This window comes from Carya illinoinensis, chromosome 15 (assembly GCF_018687715.1).
Source record: "Carya illinoinensis cultivar Pawnee chromosome 15, C.illinoinensisPawnee_v1, whole genome shotgun sequence".
In the NCBI taxonomy this organism is placed as follows: domain Eukaryota; kingdom Viridiplantae; phylum Streptophyta; class Magnoliopsida; order Fagales; family Juglandaceae; genus Carya; species Carya illinoinensis.
Genome location: NC_056766.1, coordinates 15647243 through 15665203, shown reverse-complemented (window position 1 = coordinate 15665203; position 17961 = coordinate 15647243). Strand labels below are relative to the sequence as shown.

Sequence of the window (17961 nt, the reverse complement as noted above, 5' to 3'; positions counted from 1 at the left end):
ATTATTGAATTTTTTACTGTCAGAAACTATGTTTGATTGTTGAACTAAACTCAACTCATTTCAAACTAATCATTGATGAGACCTATTATTTTATTAATTTTCTATAAAAAAGTTAAAATCATCTCAATATACTTAATATAGAGAAATATTTTTTGCAGTCGGTAGATGCAGTCGGCGTGCAGTCGGCTGTAAAAAAGTGAATTAATACAAGACCTACATGAAAAAAAAAATTATTTTTACAACTTTTTTTTATTCATGTAGGTCTCCCTGAATATAAAAAAAAAAATTTATAATTTTTTTTTATTCATTCCGTACAGCCGACTGCACGCCAACTGCATTTGCCGACTATATGTAGCAAAGCCCCTTAATATATTACAGCATAAAAAGTTAAACACGTCTTAACCTAAAAAAGTTAAATCTCTCTCAATAAAACCTATAAAAAATTATTATTCATAACTCAACTCAACATCCAAACTCAATCTAAAACGTTGTTAATTATTTACCTTAATTTAGCATTATTTTCACTTTCTGATTTCTACACACTTTCAAAACAAGCAGCCCGTTTAGACGGCAAGGAAAAAGCACATTTGGAGGGCCTAGGCCCTAGAAATCACGAATTTGAAATTGTGTATCATATTGAGTTTATGGAAGCGGATTTATAGAATGAAAAATTATTTAGGTAATTTTTTTTAATAAATGTTTTGTATTAAAGTTTATAAAAATAAATAGATAGAATTAAAAACAATCATTTGGATAAATATTTTTTGAGATATATTTTCGTGTAATCTTTTTGGTTTTGTAATTTTTTTTCACAAAAATTTAGGTATAAAATTAGAAGATCTTTTTTAGAGATTAAAAATTGGAAAATGCTACTTAGCCCCTCAATGTTACCATTCAAAATTACCATTCGAGTATTTTAATTTTAATTTTTTTACTTAATAGTTAAGGAAGTGATTGTTAGTGAAGTTGTATATATATTTTTAAATATTCTAATGATTAAAATGTTAAAAAATATTAAAAAGAAAATGGAAAAAAAAAAATAACAAATTTCAACTAGCAGTACGCCTAACGGTAAATGCTGGGAAGCCCGCTAGCATTGTCCCTTAAAAGATAGTTTTTTCTTTTAAATTTTTTATAACTAATTTAAAAGATGTTTAGATTGAAGGCGAAAAAATCCTTGAAAATCTTTTGAAACAAAATATACTTTTCATTGTCCATTTCCCTGCTCGCTTTAATTCTGATCCACAGAGTGTATTCAAAGTTCAAAGAGACATTTTTTTTTTTTAATGTTTGCTTCTTGTACTGAAGCAGAAACAGAGGCTCCTGTAGAATGTCCTCATAATGTGCAGGCATTGATGGAAGAGACCAACCTATTGGAAGGGAAAACCAATGTTTTGAGAAATGAGAATATTCTACACTAGGCTGGGCTGCTGTTAGTTAGGCTAGGCATTTTTAAGTTGAGCTATGCTAATGGAGAAGCAAAAGATTTTCTGAAATTCTCAAGATGAAGATGTAAGTCTAAATTCTGCAATCCCCTGGGGTACTTGGTGTGCTTTGATGTAAATGCATCACAAATTGTCCTTGGTGAGGAAAAATGATATCCAAAATCATATGACGCCATACCGATTGCCTCAGAAATTTTAATGGGTGCACTCGAATCTCAACCTTGGAAAGGTTTGGAATCACCAAGACAGAATCTCCAGGAACCTGCACAAATATAGGAGCCCACCCCTCTCTATTGTTACTCAGTCCAGCTGAATTATGATCCTAGCTTCACTGAATGTTTGGGTAAAACCAACTCAATCTATTGCTAGACAGTGAAATATGTGATGAGGAGCAAAGACATGAATTTTAGTGCAAAATATGCCCATCACAGAAACCTCGTGGAATGTGATCAGAAACTAGATATCAGCTCAATATAAGACGCCACCTCCCTAATAATTAGAAGGAAAAGAACAAGTACAAAAGGTTCAGACTTCAAAGACAGAATTCCATGACCACATTAAAAACCGAAATTTGGCAGGTTAAGCAAATTCTTTATAGTTTAGCAATTAGAAGCAGCATTGGACAGAAACCCTGAAATCTTAAACACGTAACTCTTGCTCCGGTTGCCCCGTTTGGATGTTGGATGAGATTTCTTATCTCATCTCAATATTCAAACATTAATCAAATACAAACATTTTTCAATTTCCTATCTTTAACTTTTTCATCTAATCATTACTTATTCATTACAATTTTTCCAAACTTCCAAACAAAATACAAAAAATAATTAAATTTTTTCAAATCCCAAAACAAAAATAATATTAAAAAATTATATACTAACAATATTTTAACTTTATGATATTTTTATTCAACTTTTTCGCCCTCATTTCTCAAAATCCTATAAAATATCTTATCTCAAATCATTTTTACTACTATTTACAAACCATTTCACTACTATTTCAGATTTTTCATCTCATGTCAACATCCAAACATACTATGACTCATGAGGTCGAGTGTCATAGATCCATTTCTACCAACTTTAGCTTTTAGTCTATAGATGAATATAGAACTAAATTCTACAATAGAAAGTTGATGAAAAATTAACTCATATGACAAGAATCCACTTGAAGAACCTCGAGTTTTAGAAAGGTATTCAGCAATAGAAGAAATTCTTCACAATCCATATCACAACCAAGACTAACAAACCTCAAACCAAATTATCCCAAGGTCAAGAACCTACTTTGAGGACTGCAGAAACTTCCAACAGCAACTGCCACAGTTGTATGGACCTTTCCAAATTGTTTCAATCCATACTCTTTCTACATAGGTGAACTACTACTACTTTTTTCCATAATCAAGTAAAGATATATAGGCTTCATTTGGAACAAATGATTCAAAATGAAAAGAAAAGAAGCCCATTTGTGTTTTACCGTTTGCGCCTGGCAAAAAGATGGTGCGGATAACCAAACATCCTATATTCCTAACAGAATATGTTTCTCTAAACAACATCAAATTTACCTTCATCATCGAAGCAAGGGAAACAATGGATAGTTTTTGCTTTTAAACTCATTTCCTTCTTCCATCTAATCAACGCCATGCTAACTCCATTTTAACTGATGAATCCAAATTCAAATTTGTAAGCTACAATAAAAGAGATATCAAAACTTATCTAAAATTTTGGGCATTTTAAATCAGACAATTTTAAAATACGCCGATCCAAAATAAATCGAATCATATTGATCAACTATCCCTGAATAGTTTTATTTATGGAAGAACTGTGAAAACAAGAGAACCGGGTAACCTTCATGGTGCTCACATTTGTCTCTCCTACAGAGTTATCTATTCTGTCTCCCCCAATCTGCGGATTACCAATCCTGAAGTTTATAAATCAACTAAAACGTTATTAGAAAAGCCCACAAGTGCCCAGCAACATACCTTGCGCGAAAGGCCAGCAAACTCAGCAAGACACCCAGTTCTTATGAGTGCTAATCAGCGCCGATAACAGCCCTGCACAAGAAATAAAAAGCGGCGCCGAAAGCTGCCCCTTCCCGTCACGAATATCTGCCAATGCCATTAGTCCATCGGCAATATCTTGAACAATAGAGAGCTTCTTCATCAGCTTCTTCTCTCTCAATTTCCTCAACCTCTGCTCCTCTTCGAGACACCCATTTCCCCTCGCAACCGCAATCTCAATAGTCGATTCCAAACACGCCTCATCTTCCTTAATCCGCTTTAAATCCATAAATTTCAACGATATACTACCCATATAGCCGATAAACTCGGCCCAGGCACTGATTTTCTGCAAATTACGCGAGTGTTTGCTATCGATCAGACCCGATTTGGAAAGCCAAATAAACTGCTCGACAAAGTAGTATAGGCCCTCGCCCCCATTGGCGATGATGGAGAGGACGAGTTCTTGTTTCGAATCGAAATGGGAGTTCCTCAGAGCGTTCAAGTCCTGGACGAACTTGCCGAGTCGGAAAGCCTTCCGACTGAGCCCCACGCTGGTCTCGAAGCTCTTCAGTCGACCGGTTAGGGTAAGGGTTTCTGGGAGCACCGAGGAGGCGAGGATGATCTTGGTGGCATACCTGGAAATCTTGAGAAGCTTGTCCACGCCATCTCGCTTGGCGAGGTAGGCTTCGAGGTGGTGCAAGAGGTCTCTTTCTTTAGGTTTCGGGCTCTGAAGAGAGGTCTTAGCTATCGTTGTTGAAGCTTTCGACTCCATGGATGTTGCACAAAGAGCCTGAGAAAGAAGAGGAAGCCCGACGAAATTTTCCAACTCAATGATTTCTGAAAATTATTGGCTATTCGAGTCCACCTAACGACATCGTTTCTTCTTCGTCACAACGGTGCCGCTCTGGGATATTTCTGAAATCAGTTACAGATCTTATGCATACGGCGACGTTTGGTATGTTTAACTTCGTCAGCTCATCATTGTAATGCGTGCCACTAGATCGGCTTGCACGCAACCACCAATAAACATTCGCCACACGGCAAAGGTGTCCTCTGCCAAGTACAAAATTGGCGGAAGGGAAATGTTTTAGTAAGACAAATTCCACGAGAATAAATTGACGTGTTAAATATAAATATAATACGATCGATTTTATGTGTTAATTTTTCTCACGTGAGATATTTAAATTCATTGATTCAAACAAAAAATTAAATATATAGTTTATTAAAGAATAATGTCATTTATAAAAGAAATATAAATATTTTTATATATAATATATATAAATATTTTATACAATTTTAAAGTGTTCAAATTTTATACATTTTTTTAAATTAATAAATTTAAGATTCACAAAAAAAAAAAAAAACCCAATTTTCTCATGGTAGAATCCAATCCGTTCTCTTTTAATATTGGGTTTAATGTATTAATAACATACTTAAAAATTAACATTTTCTTGATTAAATTCTGACAAACATTATTCTGTCAGATATAAGTAGTATCGAGCTCATACTTGATCTTCATATAAGATCCATTAACTGAAATAATATTTTATTAGATTTTTCATAATATTTACTATGTATTATTCATTCCTAGATATAACTCATATATGATCCAGAATTAATCATAGCAATCATGATAAATCATATTCATGACAAATAATTAAAAATAACTTTAAAAAATCACTTGAAAGAAATAGTATAATAGATCAAGCAAATTTGATTGTTGTTATAATGAGACGTTTTTTTTTTCTTATTTTATTTTTTTTCTTCTGACAACAATCAATGAGGTTTTTAACGATGGATCAAATAAGGTCTTTTTATAAAAATCATCACGATTACTACTTCTTTTCTTGGCGTGAGGTTTAACAAATTTATTAGAGTATTTGTGCTTTTATCTAGAAAGAGCAATAGGAGAAATGCTAAATTGTTTATAGAAATTTTTCATTTCATATTTAACTTTCTTACTATTCTTTATTTGTTGACGAAGCAATTATATATATATATTATATAGCCAAAAACTGTACTTCACAGTAGTAAATCCATTTGTTAAGGACATGCCCCACCATCACCTGTGCAACTGTTCACCTGCAAATAGTAAGAAAACTCAGGTGGGATACACCTGAAAATATTTCGATGCTTAAATCAGTTCATTATCTCTTACAAGTATATAATTGAGATCCTTCTCCTTTTTTGGAGTTAACTGGTATATATAGGGGATATATGTTAGACTGGATAATCCTTATATGAAATCACTATCTTGTGATGTTTATCATGTGTTGTGTTTATCCCTACATAACTAAAATAGTCACGTACATGCATGAAACTTGCTTCTTCCCGAATAAAGTGGCGTGTAGTGTGCTGATCCCTGTTGAGCCTTTTCAGTTCAAACCTGTTTATAGAGAACTTTCATACTGAGCTTAAATATGAAATGGGCCCTCCAACTACCCAGCTAATTCCCTTTGCTCCATGGCATGGGGAATTTTATGTTGACAGCTTGTTATGGGCCCCTTTTTCTTCCAAGCCTTGTTTTCAAGCAGTCCCCTGTCCATCTGTCAACCACTACATACCCCGCTATTCCTTCACATTTTATGAGATCGAAGAGTCCCTCATGATTAAATGTTAACGTTGCATCGGTAAGGATTCTGTGTGATGGTTACCTTTCTACTCCCATGTCAAGTCATGATGCCTATGGCTAGCGTTTTGTATTCGCTCATTTTAAATACCTGTCTACCGATCTTGCTCATTCTTTCCTTTACTATCTTCCCTATTTTCATTTTAGTTGGTGCTTGTCCATGTTCTTGCTTCTTGGCATCTACCCATCCCGTCTCACCTATTTCCTTGCCATCTTTCTTCTCAAGATTCCATGGCTGAATATGACGGTAGCTCTGAATAACCTTCCCCTACCCCAGAAATCACAGTCTTTGATGGGTATGAGTGGTGTTCTACATTGAGACAGAAGCATCTTCTAGCTATTAGGGAGGAATACTGCATCCCTGAAGACGTGGTACTGGAGACAAAGTTATCTTTACCACCTCCCTTTTGTTTCACAGTTTGAGACTTCCTTTCTGTCGCCCCCTTCGTGACATTTTAGACTTGCTGGGTTTGGCACTTGCTCAACTCCATCTCTTTGCACTTAGGGCCTTTCTTTGTGCCTACGTGATTTTTCACATGGCTTTGGAACCCCATGGGGACATTTACCCCGACTTGACTGCTCAGAAATTTTTATCTTTTTACAATGTGAGGCCCACTGCCAAAGGCAACACTGTCAGCTTTAGCAAGAAGGACAAAAGGAAAATATTGGCCCGATTCGAGACTCGGCATTCAAATGTCAAGAATTGGACGAGTAGGTTCTTCTTTATCATTGACCAGGTTTGGGAGTTTCCTGCCCCTGAGGCTCGTTTTAGAGATTTTCCAGTTAGGGTAATTTGGGGCGTCCTTCTTGATTATAAGAGCTTGCAAGCGAACATGGAACCTTTATCAATTTATGAGATGGCCTGAATTGAAACTGTCCACTCTTGGGCTCAAGCTCACCCTGACCAGCTTTGGACAGATTTCCTACTAATGCCTGCTCACATTGACCAGTTCCTGATATCCCCCAACTGCTCCTATGTTCAGGGGCGCTCGTTCATGATTTCTACCACAATTCCTCCTCACAACCTTGGCAGGCCCTCAGAGAAAGGCAAGAAAGATGGCCAAGCCACGCAGGAGAAGAAGGAGAAGAATAGGCCGTCTGAAGAAGAGCAAGAAGAATAAAGGGGAGAAGAAAGAAAAGAAAAGAAAAAAGAAGAAAAGAAACAAAAGAAAATGGCTCGTGCCGAGGACACATCTCCTCTTGCGCCTAAGCAAAAGAAGACCTTGGCGCCTTGAGAGGGTGACTATGCCCAGGCTCTTACCCCACCAGCCTCTGCCCAACTTAATGTGGCTAGCAGGTCTTCTATATGGCTGCATTCTCCTAGACTGGGAGATGCAGAGGGCTTGGTTGAGTTGGCCCTCTTAGATCTAGCCGCCACCTTTGATCTTAACCCCCCCAACAGGCGCGCACCCTGGTGTCCAGACCCATCTTTGACAACCTAGTGAGAGGGGGCGAGTTAGCCCCTGAAATTGCGGTCGCCCTCAATCTAAATTTTGATACAGTGAGGAGATTCGTCTGCCTACGGTGGGAGATCACGTCTCCTTCCTGCCTGAGAGCGTTTGCAAAGGGACAACGAGTATTCCGCCTACTGACGAGGCGGATAAAGCTCTCGCCCAAACATGAGACTTAGGTGGCATGGTCAGGGGCACGCCACCTCGCCATGAAGATAGATGGATGCCAACTCACCTCTTCCAGAGACTTTGCCAATCACTATCTCTAGGGGTAATACTCCCTCGTTGCCTGGCAGCGATGAGTGTCTCTCACTTCCTCCTCCCTTCGCCCAATCCTTTGGTGGAGATACTGAATTCCTCATTCTTGATGGATTGGGTGGTGTATTGGCAGAAGACACCCGCATACTCGAGGCCGACTTGGCATACACTAGGACCTCTCTCCCACTTGCAAGCTTTGGAGGTCCCCTGGAAGTGGTGGCGGACTCAATGCCAAGGATTGACTAGACTTTTTTGCCTGGGAATGTTCCTAACCCCAAAGAGATCTTTGTCGGGGAGGTTAATGGTGGTGCCTCCACTTCCTCTGCCAACACCCAAGTTAAGGCCACGTCCCCAAATGGCCAACTACCTGAAGGATTGGTTTTCTAAGGTATCACCAGCAATTGACCTGCTCTCCCTTTCTCTTTTCAAGTTCTCATGTAGTTTATGACTTGAGTGCCTTTTAAAAAAAAAAAAAAATTATAGAGCATTAATGGTTTGACGGCATGGATCTTGGAGAATTGGGTCTGCCTTGAGGAGGAAGGTCAGAGAGTGATGAAAGCTATGCTACGTTGCCAAGCTCACTTTTGAGAAATGGCAGGTGGACTAGTCGGAGATGGAGACTCTAACGGAGAAGAAGGAGTTGGATATACTGCTAGAGCAGTCAAAAGGTTACTCGCACTCTTTGCACAGCGGCATGGAGATTCTGGAGGGCGAAGTCCTTGAGCTCACAATGCCGTTTGCAGTGCCCAAAAGGCGAAGACTAAGGATGACTTCACCTTGAGGCTTCTTTAGTCAGAAAGGGACTCTGCAAAGTCTCAACTTGCTGATGCTCGGAGAGGCTTTAAATCAAACCTCGCTTGCCTTAAATCTGAGCTGCTCACCCACAACAAGGAGTTGGGTTCAACCCACAAAGAATTGGATTGCTCATAAAAACGTAGCAAGGGGCTAGCTCAAGAGTTGGCGGTTGTCGTGGAGAAGAACTGCCTCACTGCTCTCGATCTTTCGGAAGCAAGAGGGGCCTTGGAAGAACTCCAGAGGCGTCATCAGCAATACAAGGACAGCCGCAGGGATTCAGACGAGGAGCTTAGGAAATCCAACCTAGCTTTTCTTGCCAAGGACCGTCAGCTGATCGAGAAGAAGGATGAGCTATTTTGTTGAAGTATTGCTTGGCTTTAGCTTTTTCCTATAGCATTTTGGCTTCTGATATTTCTCTTTCTTCCTCCATTAAATCAAGGTAATCCTTTATTTTCCTATCATTTTGGGCGGCTAAGAAGTGGCTCATTTGATAACTTGAGAGTCCTACCTCAACTAGGGGAATCGCCTCTCACCCATACACCAATGCAAATGGGGGCTTCCCTGTTAGAGTTTTTGTTGATGTCCTGTACGCCCAAAGTACTCCTGGCAGCTCTTCCGCCCATTCTCACTTTTTCTTCACGACCCTCCTTTTTAGAATCAAGAGTAATGCCTTATTTGTTGCTTCTGCTTAAGGGTGGCCTAGTAAGGAATACTTTACCTTAATCTTCAATGTTGCACACCTTTCTCTGTAATGGTCAGAGTCAAATTGGTGCCCATTGTATGACACTATGCTTTGCGGAATTTCGAACCTGCAAACAACGTTTTTCCACAAAAACCTTGTCACACTTGCTAGTGGTTCGGCCTCCGCCCACTTTGTGAAATAATCAACGGTGACAACCATGAACTTTACTCCCCAAATCGACGCCCTATTGAGCGAAAGGCCATGGCGCTGGCATTGATGTTAATCCCTCTGAAGGGGCATGAAGTACTAGTGCCTATGTCTAGCACTTGACACACGTTTTAGTGAATTCCCAAGCGTCTCTTAATGTGTTGGGCCAGTAGTATCTTGCCCTTACTACCTTCCTAACTAAATTTTTTTCCACCAGAATGGTTTTCACATATTCCTTCATGTATTTCTACTAAGACATACTGCACTTCTTGTAGGGCAATACACCGCAACAACGGAGTTGAGAAACCTCTTTTATAAAGGACTCCATCAATAAGCATGAACCTTGCTGCTTTTCTCCTTACCCTCCTTGCTTCCACTGTCTTCTTTGGTAACTTCCCTTCATCTAGGTACTAGACCATACTATTTGCTCAATCTGGGATATTGGAGCCCAAGACTCCTACCTCTCTTCCAATGGCTGGGATCTCAACAACTTTCTTTTCCACTTGTCACGGGAGGGGTACCTCCTTCATTCTTAATGCTGTACATGCCAATTTGTCCGCCACTTCGTTATTCGCCCTTGGTATATGGGTTATATTAAAATATGAAAAGAGGTCGCTTGTGTGATGCCCCCAAATTCCGTTTGGGATCTAACGGACATTTGAAGCATCGAGACATGCAACACAAGGTTACCTGCCCCCGTTCATGACATATAAGATGCAATATTCCTAACATATATATAACATTATGCAATATTCGCAGCGGATAATTTTTTTTTTTTAGCAATACTATGCACCAAACTAAAAATATCCCAAATACTTAAAACATACTTCATATATAAAGATCCATTGAATAACTAAGATCACAGCACTAGTCCAAAATAGTTATGATCCAAAAGTACTGGAGATGCAACTCCATCGTACAAGTAGTAATTTAACTACTATATTAACATTTAACGACGCACCGTCGTTCAGTCGACTGTGTCTAATTAGTCAGCTCCTGATCTTCCTTCAGGTCCTGTAACAAGATCTACCATTCAGGGGGAATGGTAGTTGGGACTACCATAGTAAGATTTGATTACAAATCTCAGCAAGTTAACAAAAACTTCCACACAGGCTAATGATGCATGGATGACAATAAAAGCATAAATGCATAATCAAATTCATAAGTAATTAAAGCATAACTTGTCGTACAACATAGCATAATTGGCATAACTTAAATTGAAACATGAACTGAACTTGACTTGACATGAACTTGATCTGAAACTTGACTTAGCATGAACTTGCTCTGAAATTTGAATTAACATGAAAAATACATACTCCACAGTTGTTGTGGCCCCATGTATTCTACGTGTAAATCCATACTTCACAGTTGTTGTGGCCCCATGTATTCTACGCAAACTTGACTTAACATGAAAAATACATACTCCACAGTTGTTGTGGCCCCATGTATTTTACACATCACAATGCAGTTAAATACATACTCTACAGTTGTTGTGGCCCCATGTATTCTACACAAACTGAATGTACTCAAGATGAAACGTGACTAGAATACGAAAGGACTGAACCCTGACGTAACATAACGTGACTTGAACATAACTTGAAATACATGACCAACTTGAGAGAGAAACATTTCGTAACATGGCATAACATATAATAGACAACATATTTAACATGACATACTTATAATGTACAGTAATATATGACAGAATATATTATGTAACAGATAAAAATTGATGACAGAATAAATTCTGTATAATAGACAATTATGTGATAACTTGGCATGACATGACATATATGATAACATACATACATACACTGTAGTTCTTTTACTTAGCACACATACACAGTAGACTTTTAGTAAGTTAAAAGCTAACTTATCTCGATCTCCGCGTTTCTTATAAAACCTTAAGCGCTATCATGAGGAACGTAATTAGTGATTCTAAAAGTTAGTATTAAATCACTAATAAATTAAAATATGAAAAATACTAACTTAAAGAGTAAAATTTTCATTTTAATCTCTGCATGTAGGAAAATGACCGTTTTACCCATAACTTAAGGATTTTGCATACTAACTCCAGATATCACCAAAATTTACATACCTCATGTAAATTTTATCCTCAATTCAAATATCAATTTAGAAAAATTTAAAACTAATCACAACTATTAAAACTCCATAGGACTGAAATTCTCATATGCTATTTCCATTAATTTTTGTTTTCTAACTTGTTTGATCAACCTTTTGATCTATGACTTATAAATATGTGATCTTCAAACCAAACCATCACATGGTTTAAAAAGATGTCCTAAAACATATATAAGCTTCTAATTCAAGATCACATGGTTAGAAATTAACCAAAACATAAATTTAGCCAAGAACATCCACACTTTGGCTTATCTGAATATCTCTTTGCATAAAATTTCATATCTTTGAAACTAACATCAAATATCTTCAAAATAATAATATAACATGTATATAAGATGCTTAGGATCCTCTAATAAAATTATCAAAGTCATTAGAATAGGTTTAGACCACCAAAAAGAGTTAAACTTTCTCAAAACAAAAACTGTTTTTCTTTTTCCAGTTTCTAAGTTTCTAAATCTAAGAAAATCTTTCATCAAAACCTTTAATCATGCAAAAATCCTCAACCAGTAGTCATATATACATGTTAACAATACTCCATAAAAATTTCGGACCAATGTTTATCCATTAGCTTGGTCAAAAACTCCAAACTATAACATATTCTCCAATTTATCTCCTAGAATAACCTTTCTATAGTTTATATAATATTTGACTAACCAAATAATCTTCAAATGGGACAAATAAGATATCCATGTAAACTAGACTAAAAAAAGAACAACTTATATGAATGAGACTTGATGATAAAACACTTACAAAGGCTTCGAAATGGGCATGCAGAAGAACTCCTAAAAGTTGTCCGAGAGAAAGTGTTTGATATTCTTTTAAATGAACGTGTAAATGAAGATAAGTTCGTGGGTGATGGCTGGAGATACTTATGGACGAGATAAGGAAGATGATAAGACTGGAGTTGAGAGTTGAGTGTAGTTTTCTCCTACCCAAAATATCTATAAAAGATTATCTCAAAATATTCTATCCAATAATATCTACAAAAATCAGCTTAAGATATTTTCCAAATGTGGAGTAGACTTGGAAGAGTAAGGTGACTAAAATCTTTCCATGTGTCCAAATAAAACTTTCTAACTATCTCCAATAATAAAAAACACACTCCTGATACTACAGTGAGTAATAACATCAACTATACGATAAAATAGATTCATGAAAACTTATAGGGTCTTCACGAGATTCTTAAAGTCAATAGAAATTTCAATGTTAAATTTCTAGCGGGCTGTTACAGCTTGCCTCCTAAACTCATGCTAAATATTTTTTCAATTTCTCCCATTTTGTAGCATATAAGCAGTGGCGGAGCTAGGAATTTACTCTTGGGGGACCAAACAAAATTAAAACAATATATATAACATATTTTTTGTTATATTTTTATATAATTTTTTTTACGATATATAATAATCTGATATGAAGATTTATAATAAAAATAAAATACATTTAATACAATTTATATATTAAAAAAGTATTTAATATGTCAAGAACAATATATCATTGAAATAATATGAAGACATTCATACAAATATATTAAACAAAAAAAATACATAGTGTCTAAAATTGTAACTTGGGTTCTTTTAAACAAACAAAATCATCAAGTATTGAATCTAAATCAAAATTCTTAACTATTTCTCTTTCAATATAGACAACTAAATTATTTGCTAAGAATTCATCTTCAATCTTGTTGCGAAGCCTTGTTTTAACAATCTTCATAGCTGAAAATGCCTGTTCACTGGTTGCTGTAGACATTGGAAGAGTTAAAATTAGACGAATCAATCTATCAATAAGATAGTATATCTTTGATTTCTCTGTCTCTACCAATTTTCGACATAAATCTGCAATAGATCTCAAATCTTGAAACTTTGGATTGCTAAGCACATCAACTTCAAAATGCTTCAATTGAAACCTTAAATTGATTTTCTCATTCTCAGAAAAATCAAGAGGATAATATTCTTCTGCAAGACAACATATATCATTAATATTAAAGGATTTATACCCATCCTTTGGATCTAAAGCTGAGCTGAGAGTTAAAAGTTTTGTCGTTCCTTCACCAAACCTATTGTCAAGCTCTTGCATTTGAAAATCTATAATAGCATTAAATATTTCAAAATGATAATGATGCTCTATCGTAATGTGATCTCGTTAATGACGACCACGACCTTGTATATAACGAGAGCTCAATTCTGGGATATCAATATCAAATTTCTTGGAAAAAGAGACAACATTCTCAAGCAGATTTTCCCAACCTTCATTTCTCAACTTTTGAATGAGTCCTTTTGTAGTAGAAACCATATTCATGGCATTCAAAATATCTTGAGATTTTTGCTGCAAAACTTGACAAAGAACATCAGTAATACCCATGATTTCCTTCATTAAATGTAAAATAAATATGAATTGGAATGAAGTAATCATTTTATAAGCAGCATTTGCATCCTCACGTTCAGAGTAAGTGGATCCTTATTTTATTATGGTTTCAAGCACCGAGCAAGTAGCTTCAAGCATTCGCAGTAGACTGCAAATAGAATAAAAATGAGAACCCCAACGAGAATCACCGGCTCGTTTGATAGTGCTAATTTGATTATCTCCTTTTCCACTTTCAAGTTCATCAATGGCTATCATATGTGCAATATGTGTTGCCTGAGCAGCTTGCAATTCATCATGGCGTTTACATGAAGCACCCACCACATTGATAATAAAGTTTAAATTTGAAAAAAACTCATGAACAGAAACCACCTCTCTAGATGCAGAAACTAATGCTAACTGTAATCGGTGAGCAAAACAATAAACATAGTATGCATATGGGCAATCTTTAAGAAATAATGCTTGCAATTCGTTCCATTCACCACGCATATTACTAGCACCATCATATCCTTGCCCACGAATATTCTGAATATCAAGACAATGACGAGAAAGAACTGCAGATATTTCATTCTTTAGAGTCAATGCCGATGTATCTTTAACATGTACAAGATCAAAAAATCGTTCTTGTATAAAACCATCAACATCAACAAATCTCAAGATTATAGCCATTTGCTCCCTCTTAGACTCATCTCGTGCCTCATCAACAATAATGCAAAATCGAGAATCCCCAACATCTTCACGAATTTTATTTCTTACTTTCTTTGCAAGAACTTCCAAAATCTCTTTTTGAATTTGGGGTGAAGTATACTTTGAAGATTTAGGAGCATTTTCCAAAACAAGTTTTCCAACCTTATCATTATAGGAAGCCAAGAGTTTAAGCATCTCCAAGAAATTACCTCGATTTTTTGAATCAAAAGTCTCATCATGACCTCTAAAGGCACATCCTTGAAATGCAAGCCATCGAACAACATCAATAGATGCTTTTACACGGAGTCGATTATTCAGAATTTGTTCAGAGCTTTGTGCATTCATTACCTTATCAATATGCTGTGATTGTTTTAATAAATCCTCACAAGATTTCACAGCATTATTATGACAAGAGCAAGGATCCTCCCCAATATGATTCAAAAAGGCACAATGTTTTCCATTATTAATCTTCTTCCAATTTCTAAATCCCATGACAGTAAATACATCCCATCCAGAACGTTCAGATGTTTTCATTGTAAAAAGATAACAAGGTAAACAATATGCAGCATCCTTTGATGGAGAATACTCTAACCAAGATCCAAATTGTACAAACCATGAAGCTTGAAAGCGACGAGGATGTTTTTCTGAACCAGAAAATGGATATTTTGAGAGACGTATTTGATATGGGCCCATTTTTAAATAAGTTCTTCTTATTTCATCACGTTGATTAACTGGATAATCCCATATAGGAGGACGTAATCCCGGATCTCGTTGTAGAGAAGATATATCAATCTCTTTAGAATTAAGTGTTGACGATGTCAAATAAATTCTTTTAGATTCCAAAATTGGAGAGTTAAGATCAGGGTTTTCTTCAGGTTCAATCCTCGGAAGTTTAGAAGAATTTTCTGGAAGATTAACTTCTTTTCTTTTGAAGAATGAGTCGATAGTTTTTAATTTAGACATCATTCATGAACCTAAATTTAAAATCAAATTGAAACATATAAAATAAAGTTAGAAACTTTGATAAAATAAAATCAAACAATTTAAAATTGAAAATCAAACAATTTATTAATACACATAATACTATAAAAAAAACAACTTAAATAAGTACACACAACCATACACAATTAATATATGTAATATATATATATATATATATATATATATATATAATATGATTAATACCAATATAAAATTTTTATAAAAAAAAGACATACCTGAGAGACTGTGCGACGAGAACTGGCAGTCTGGAATGGGCTATCAAATACGTCTACTAATCTATTAAAAAATAAAATGTTAGTTTACTATATAAAAAAAATTATTAATCTACTAAATAAATAAAAGTATTAATCTATAAAAATATTAATCTATTAAATAAATAATATTAATATATTATGAAATTTTTTATAAACTGAGTAACCAAATATTAGAAAAAAAAATAAATTAAAAAAATCAAAAAATCGTGTGGAGACAAACAAAGTTACAAAGGACATCTTCCATTTGACTATTTGACTATTTGACAAACAAAGTTACTCTCGAGATTCTCATCATTTATCATCATTTGTTAATCTAAGATGACATCTGGAAGCTTCAAGCGAAATCAAGCCAGCCTTCAAAAGCAAAAAGTGAAAAAGGTCTAACCTTTTTGGTTTTTAGCGTGAATGAAATAAAGAGTGGGGTTTGTGGTCCGTGGAGAGTCTGGAGAGTCGGATATGCCGAGACCGAGACCGAGAGTGAGAGCGAGAGCGACTGAGCGTCTGAGAGAGAGGACGCCGAGAGCTAGAGCGACTGGAAATGGTCTGTCGACAGTCGCCGGGTTACCGGTTACACCTCAGTGCCTCATAGTCGAGCAGCAGAACATCCAACAGGTAAAATCTTCTGCTTCCTGCCTTCCTTTTTTTTTCGTTTTGATGTTGAAAAGTAGAGAAAATAAAATGTAAATGATGAAATGAGTTTTGATGTTGGAAAGTAGAGAAAACAAAAGTGAAGGATGAGATGTGAAAATACGGTATTGTGCCGTGTGAGAATAAAATATAGTCTGTAAGATGTTTGACAGATTGCCATAATCGATTGAAATGCTTTTGATAATGTAAAGGGATTAGAAATGTTACCAGATATAGTTATAATTTTTTTTTAATTTTATTTATAATAAAAATATGTATTTTATTTTATATAAGATGTGTTTTATTTATTTTATTTTTATATTAGATGAAATTTTATAGAGGGGGCCAACACATAATAAATTCATATTATTTTATTAAATTAAAAAAATTAACATATAAATTTTTTTTTTTTTCAAATTTCTGGGCCTCCCCTGCCCCAACGTGGCTCCGCCACTGCATATAAGCCCAACACTTGATTCACAACCACCTACAAGTCTAACTTTGCCTTTATCTCGGTTGCCCTTATCTTGGCAGCTATAGAGAGCCCTGCCACGAGTGCTTCATATTCAGCTTCATTGTTGGTTACCTTAAATGCCACTATTACCATGTAGTGTTGTTCTTTACCGTCTAGGGTTAGTAAATGCATCCCCAGGCTTTCGCCCGCCTGGCAGGACAAGTCATCTATGAAAAGTACCCATATCTTTCCAGTTGGAGCCATCGTGTCTTCTTGGGGAAAACATAAAAATTTTGCCACAAAGTCTGCCAACGCTTGACCCTTTACCGCCCTTTTTCGTTATATACTCTAAATTAAACTCACTCAGTTCAATCAACCACCCTACCAGTCTTCCTGAGTTGTCAGGTTTTCTCAGAGTTTTTGCCAACGGGCTCTCTGTGAGCACCTTTATTGTGTGGACTTGAAAGTATGGGCAGAGCTTCTTGCTGCTGTTACCAAGACAAAGGCTAACATCTTGACCTGAGGATACCTTACTTCTGCTTCTCTGAAAGCCCGACTTATGCAATACATAGGGTGTTAGGTGGCTCCTTCTTCTTTTACCAGGATGCCGGAAACTGTGTGTGGGGAAACCGCTAAGTATGCACAAAACTTATTGCCTTTCTCTGGTTGCTTCAGGAGTGGCATGCTGGCCAATTGTTGTTTCAACTTTTCAAAGGCCTCATTGCACCCTTTATTCCAGGGGTGTGTCTTGTGTATTACTCAGAAAAATGGAAGGCATTTGTTCATCGATCTGGCTATGAATCTACTTAGGGCAACTACCCTACCCGCCAACCGCTGAGTTTCATTCAGATTTCTTGGCAGCTTCATGTTGAGTGTGACTTTTATCTTCTCTTGAGAGGTCTCAATCCCCCTTTTAGATATGATGAATCCAAAGAACTTTCTCGATTCAACTCCAAAAATTCATTTTACAGGGTTCGGTCTCA

The 17961-nt window shown here is 36.2% G+C and overlaps 1 protein-coding gene and 1 pseudogene across 2 annotated transcripts; both read right to left on the bottom strand.

The window, feature by feature from the left end:
- Nucleotides 1-1224: 1224 nt before the first annotated feature.
- Nucleotides 1225-4313, bottom strand: LOC122295387 (peroxisomal membrane protein 11A). Of its 2 annotated transcripts, XR_006237986.1 has the most exons (3): nt 3418-4313; nt 3001-3095; nt 1225-1707 (listed from the first exon to the last, which is right to left on the bottom strand). XR_006237986.1 is itself a non-coding variant. In XM_043104396.1 (2 exons), the coding sequence occupies exon 1, from the start codon at nt 4205-4207 to the stop codon at nt 3440-3442; it is 768 nt and encodes a 255-aa protein (XP_042960330.1). In that variant the 5' UTR covers nt 4208-4313; the 3' UTR covers nt 3190-3340; nt 3418-3439. The 2 variants fall into 2 exon arrangements, 1 of the variants encoding a protein (XP_042960330.1); XM_043104396.1 differs by lacking the exons at nt 1225-1707; nt 3001-3095 and adding an exon at nt 3190-3340.
- An 8846-nt stretch (nt 4314-13159) lies between these two features.
- On the bottom strand, nt 13160-17242 carry LOC122296697 (annotated as a pseudogene).
- Between the last annotated feature and the right edge of the window lie 719 nt (nt 17243-17961).

Excerpts from the sequence above, each read along its gene's own strand:
- LOC122295387 (XM_043104396.1), bottom strand. The coding sequence starts at position 4,207 with ATGGAGTCGAAAGCTTCAACAACGATAGCTAAGACCTCTCTTCAGAGC.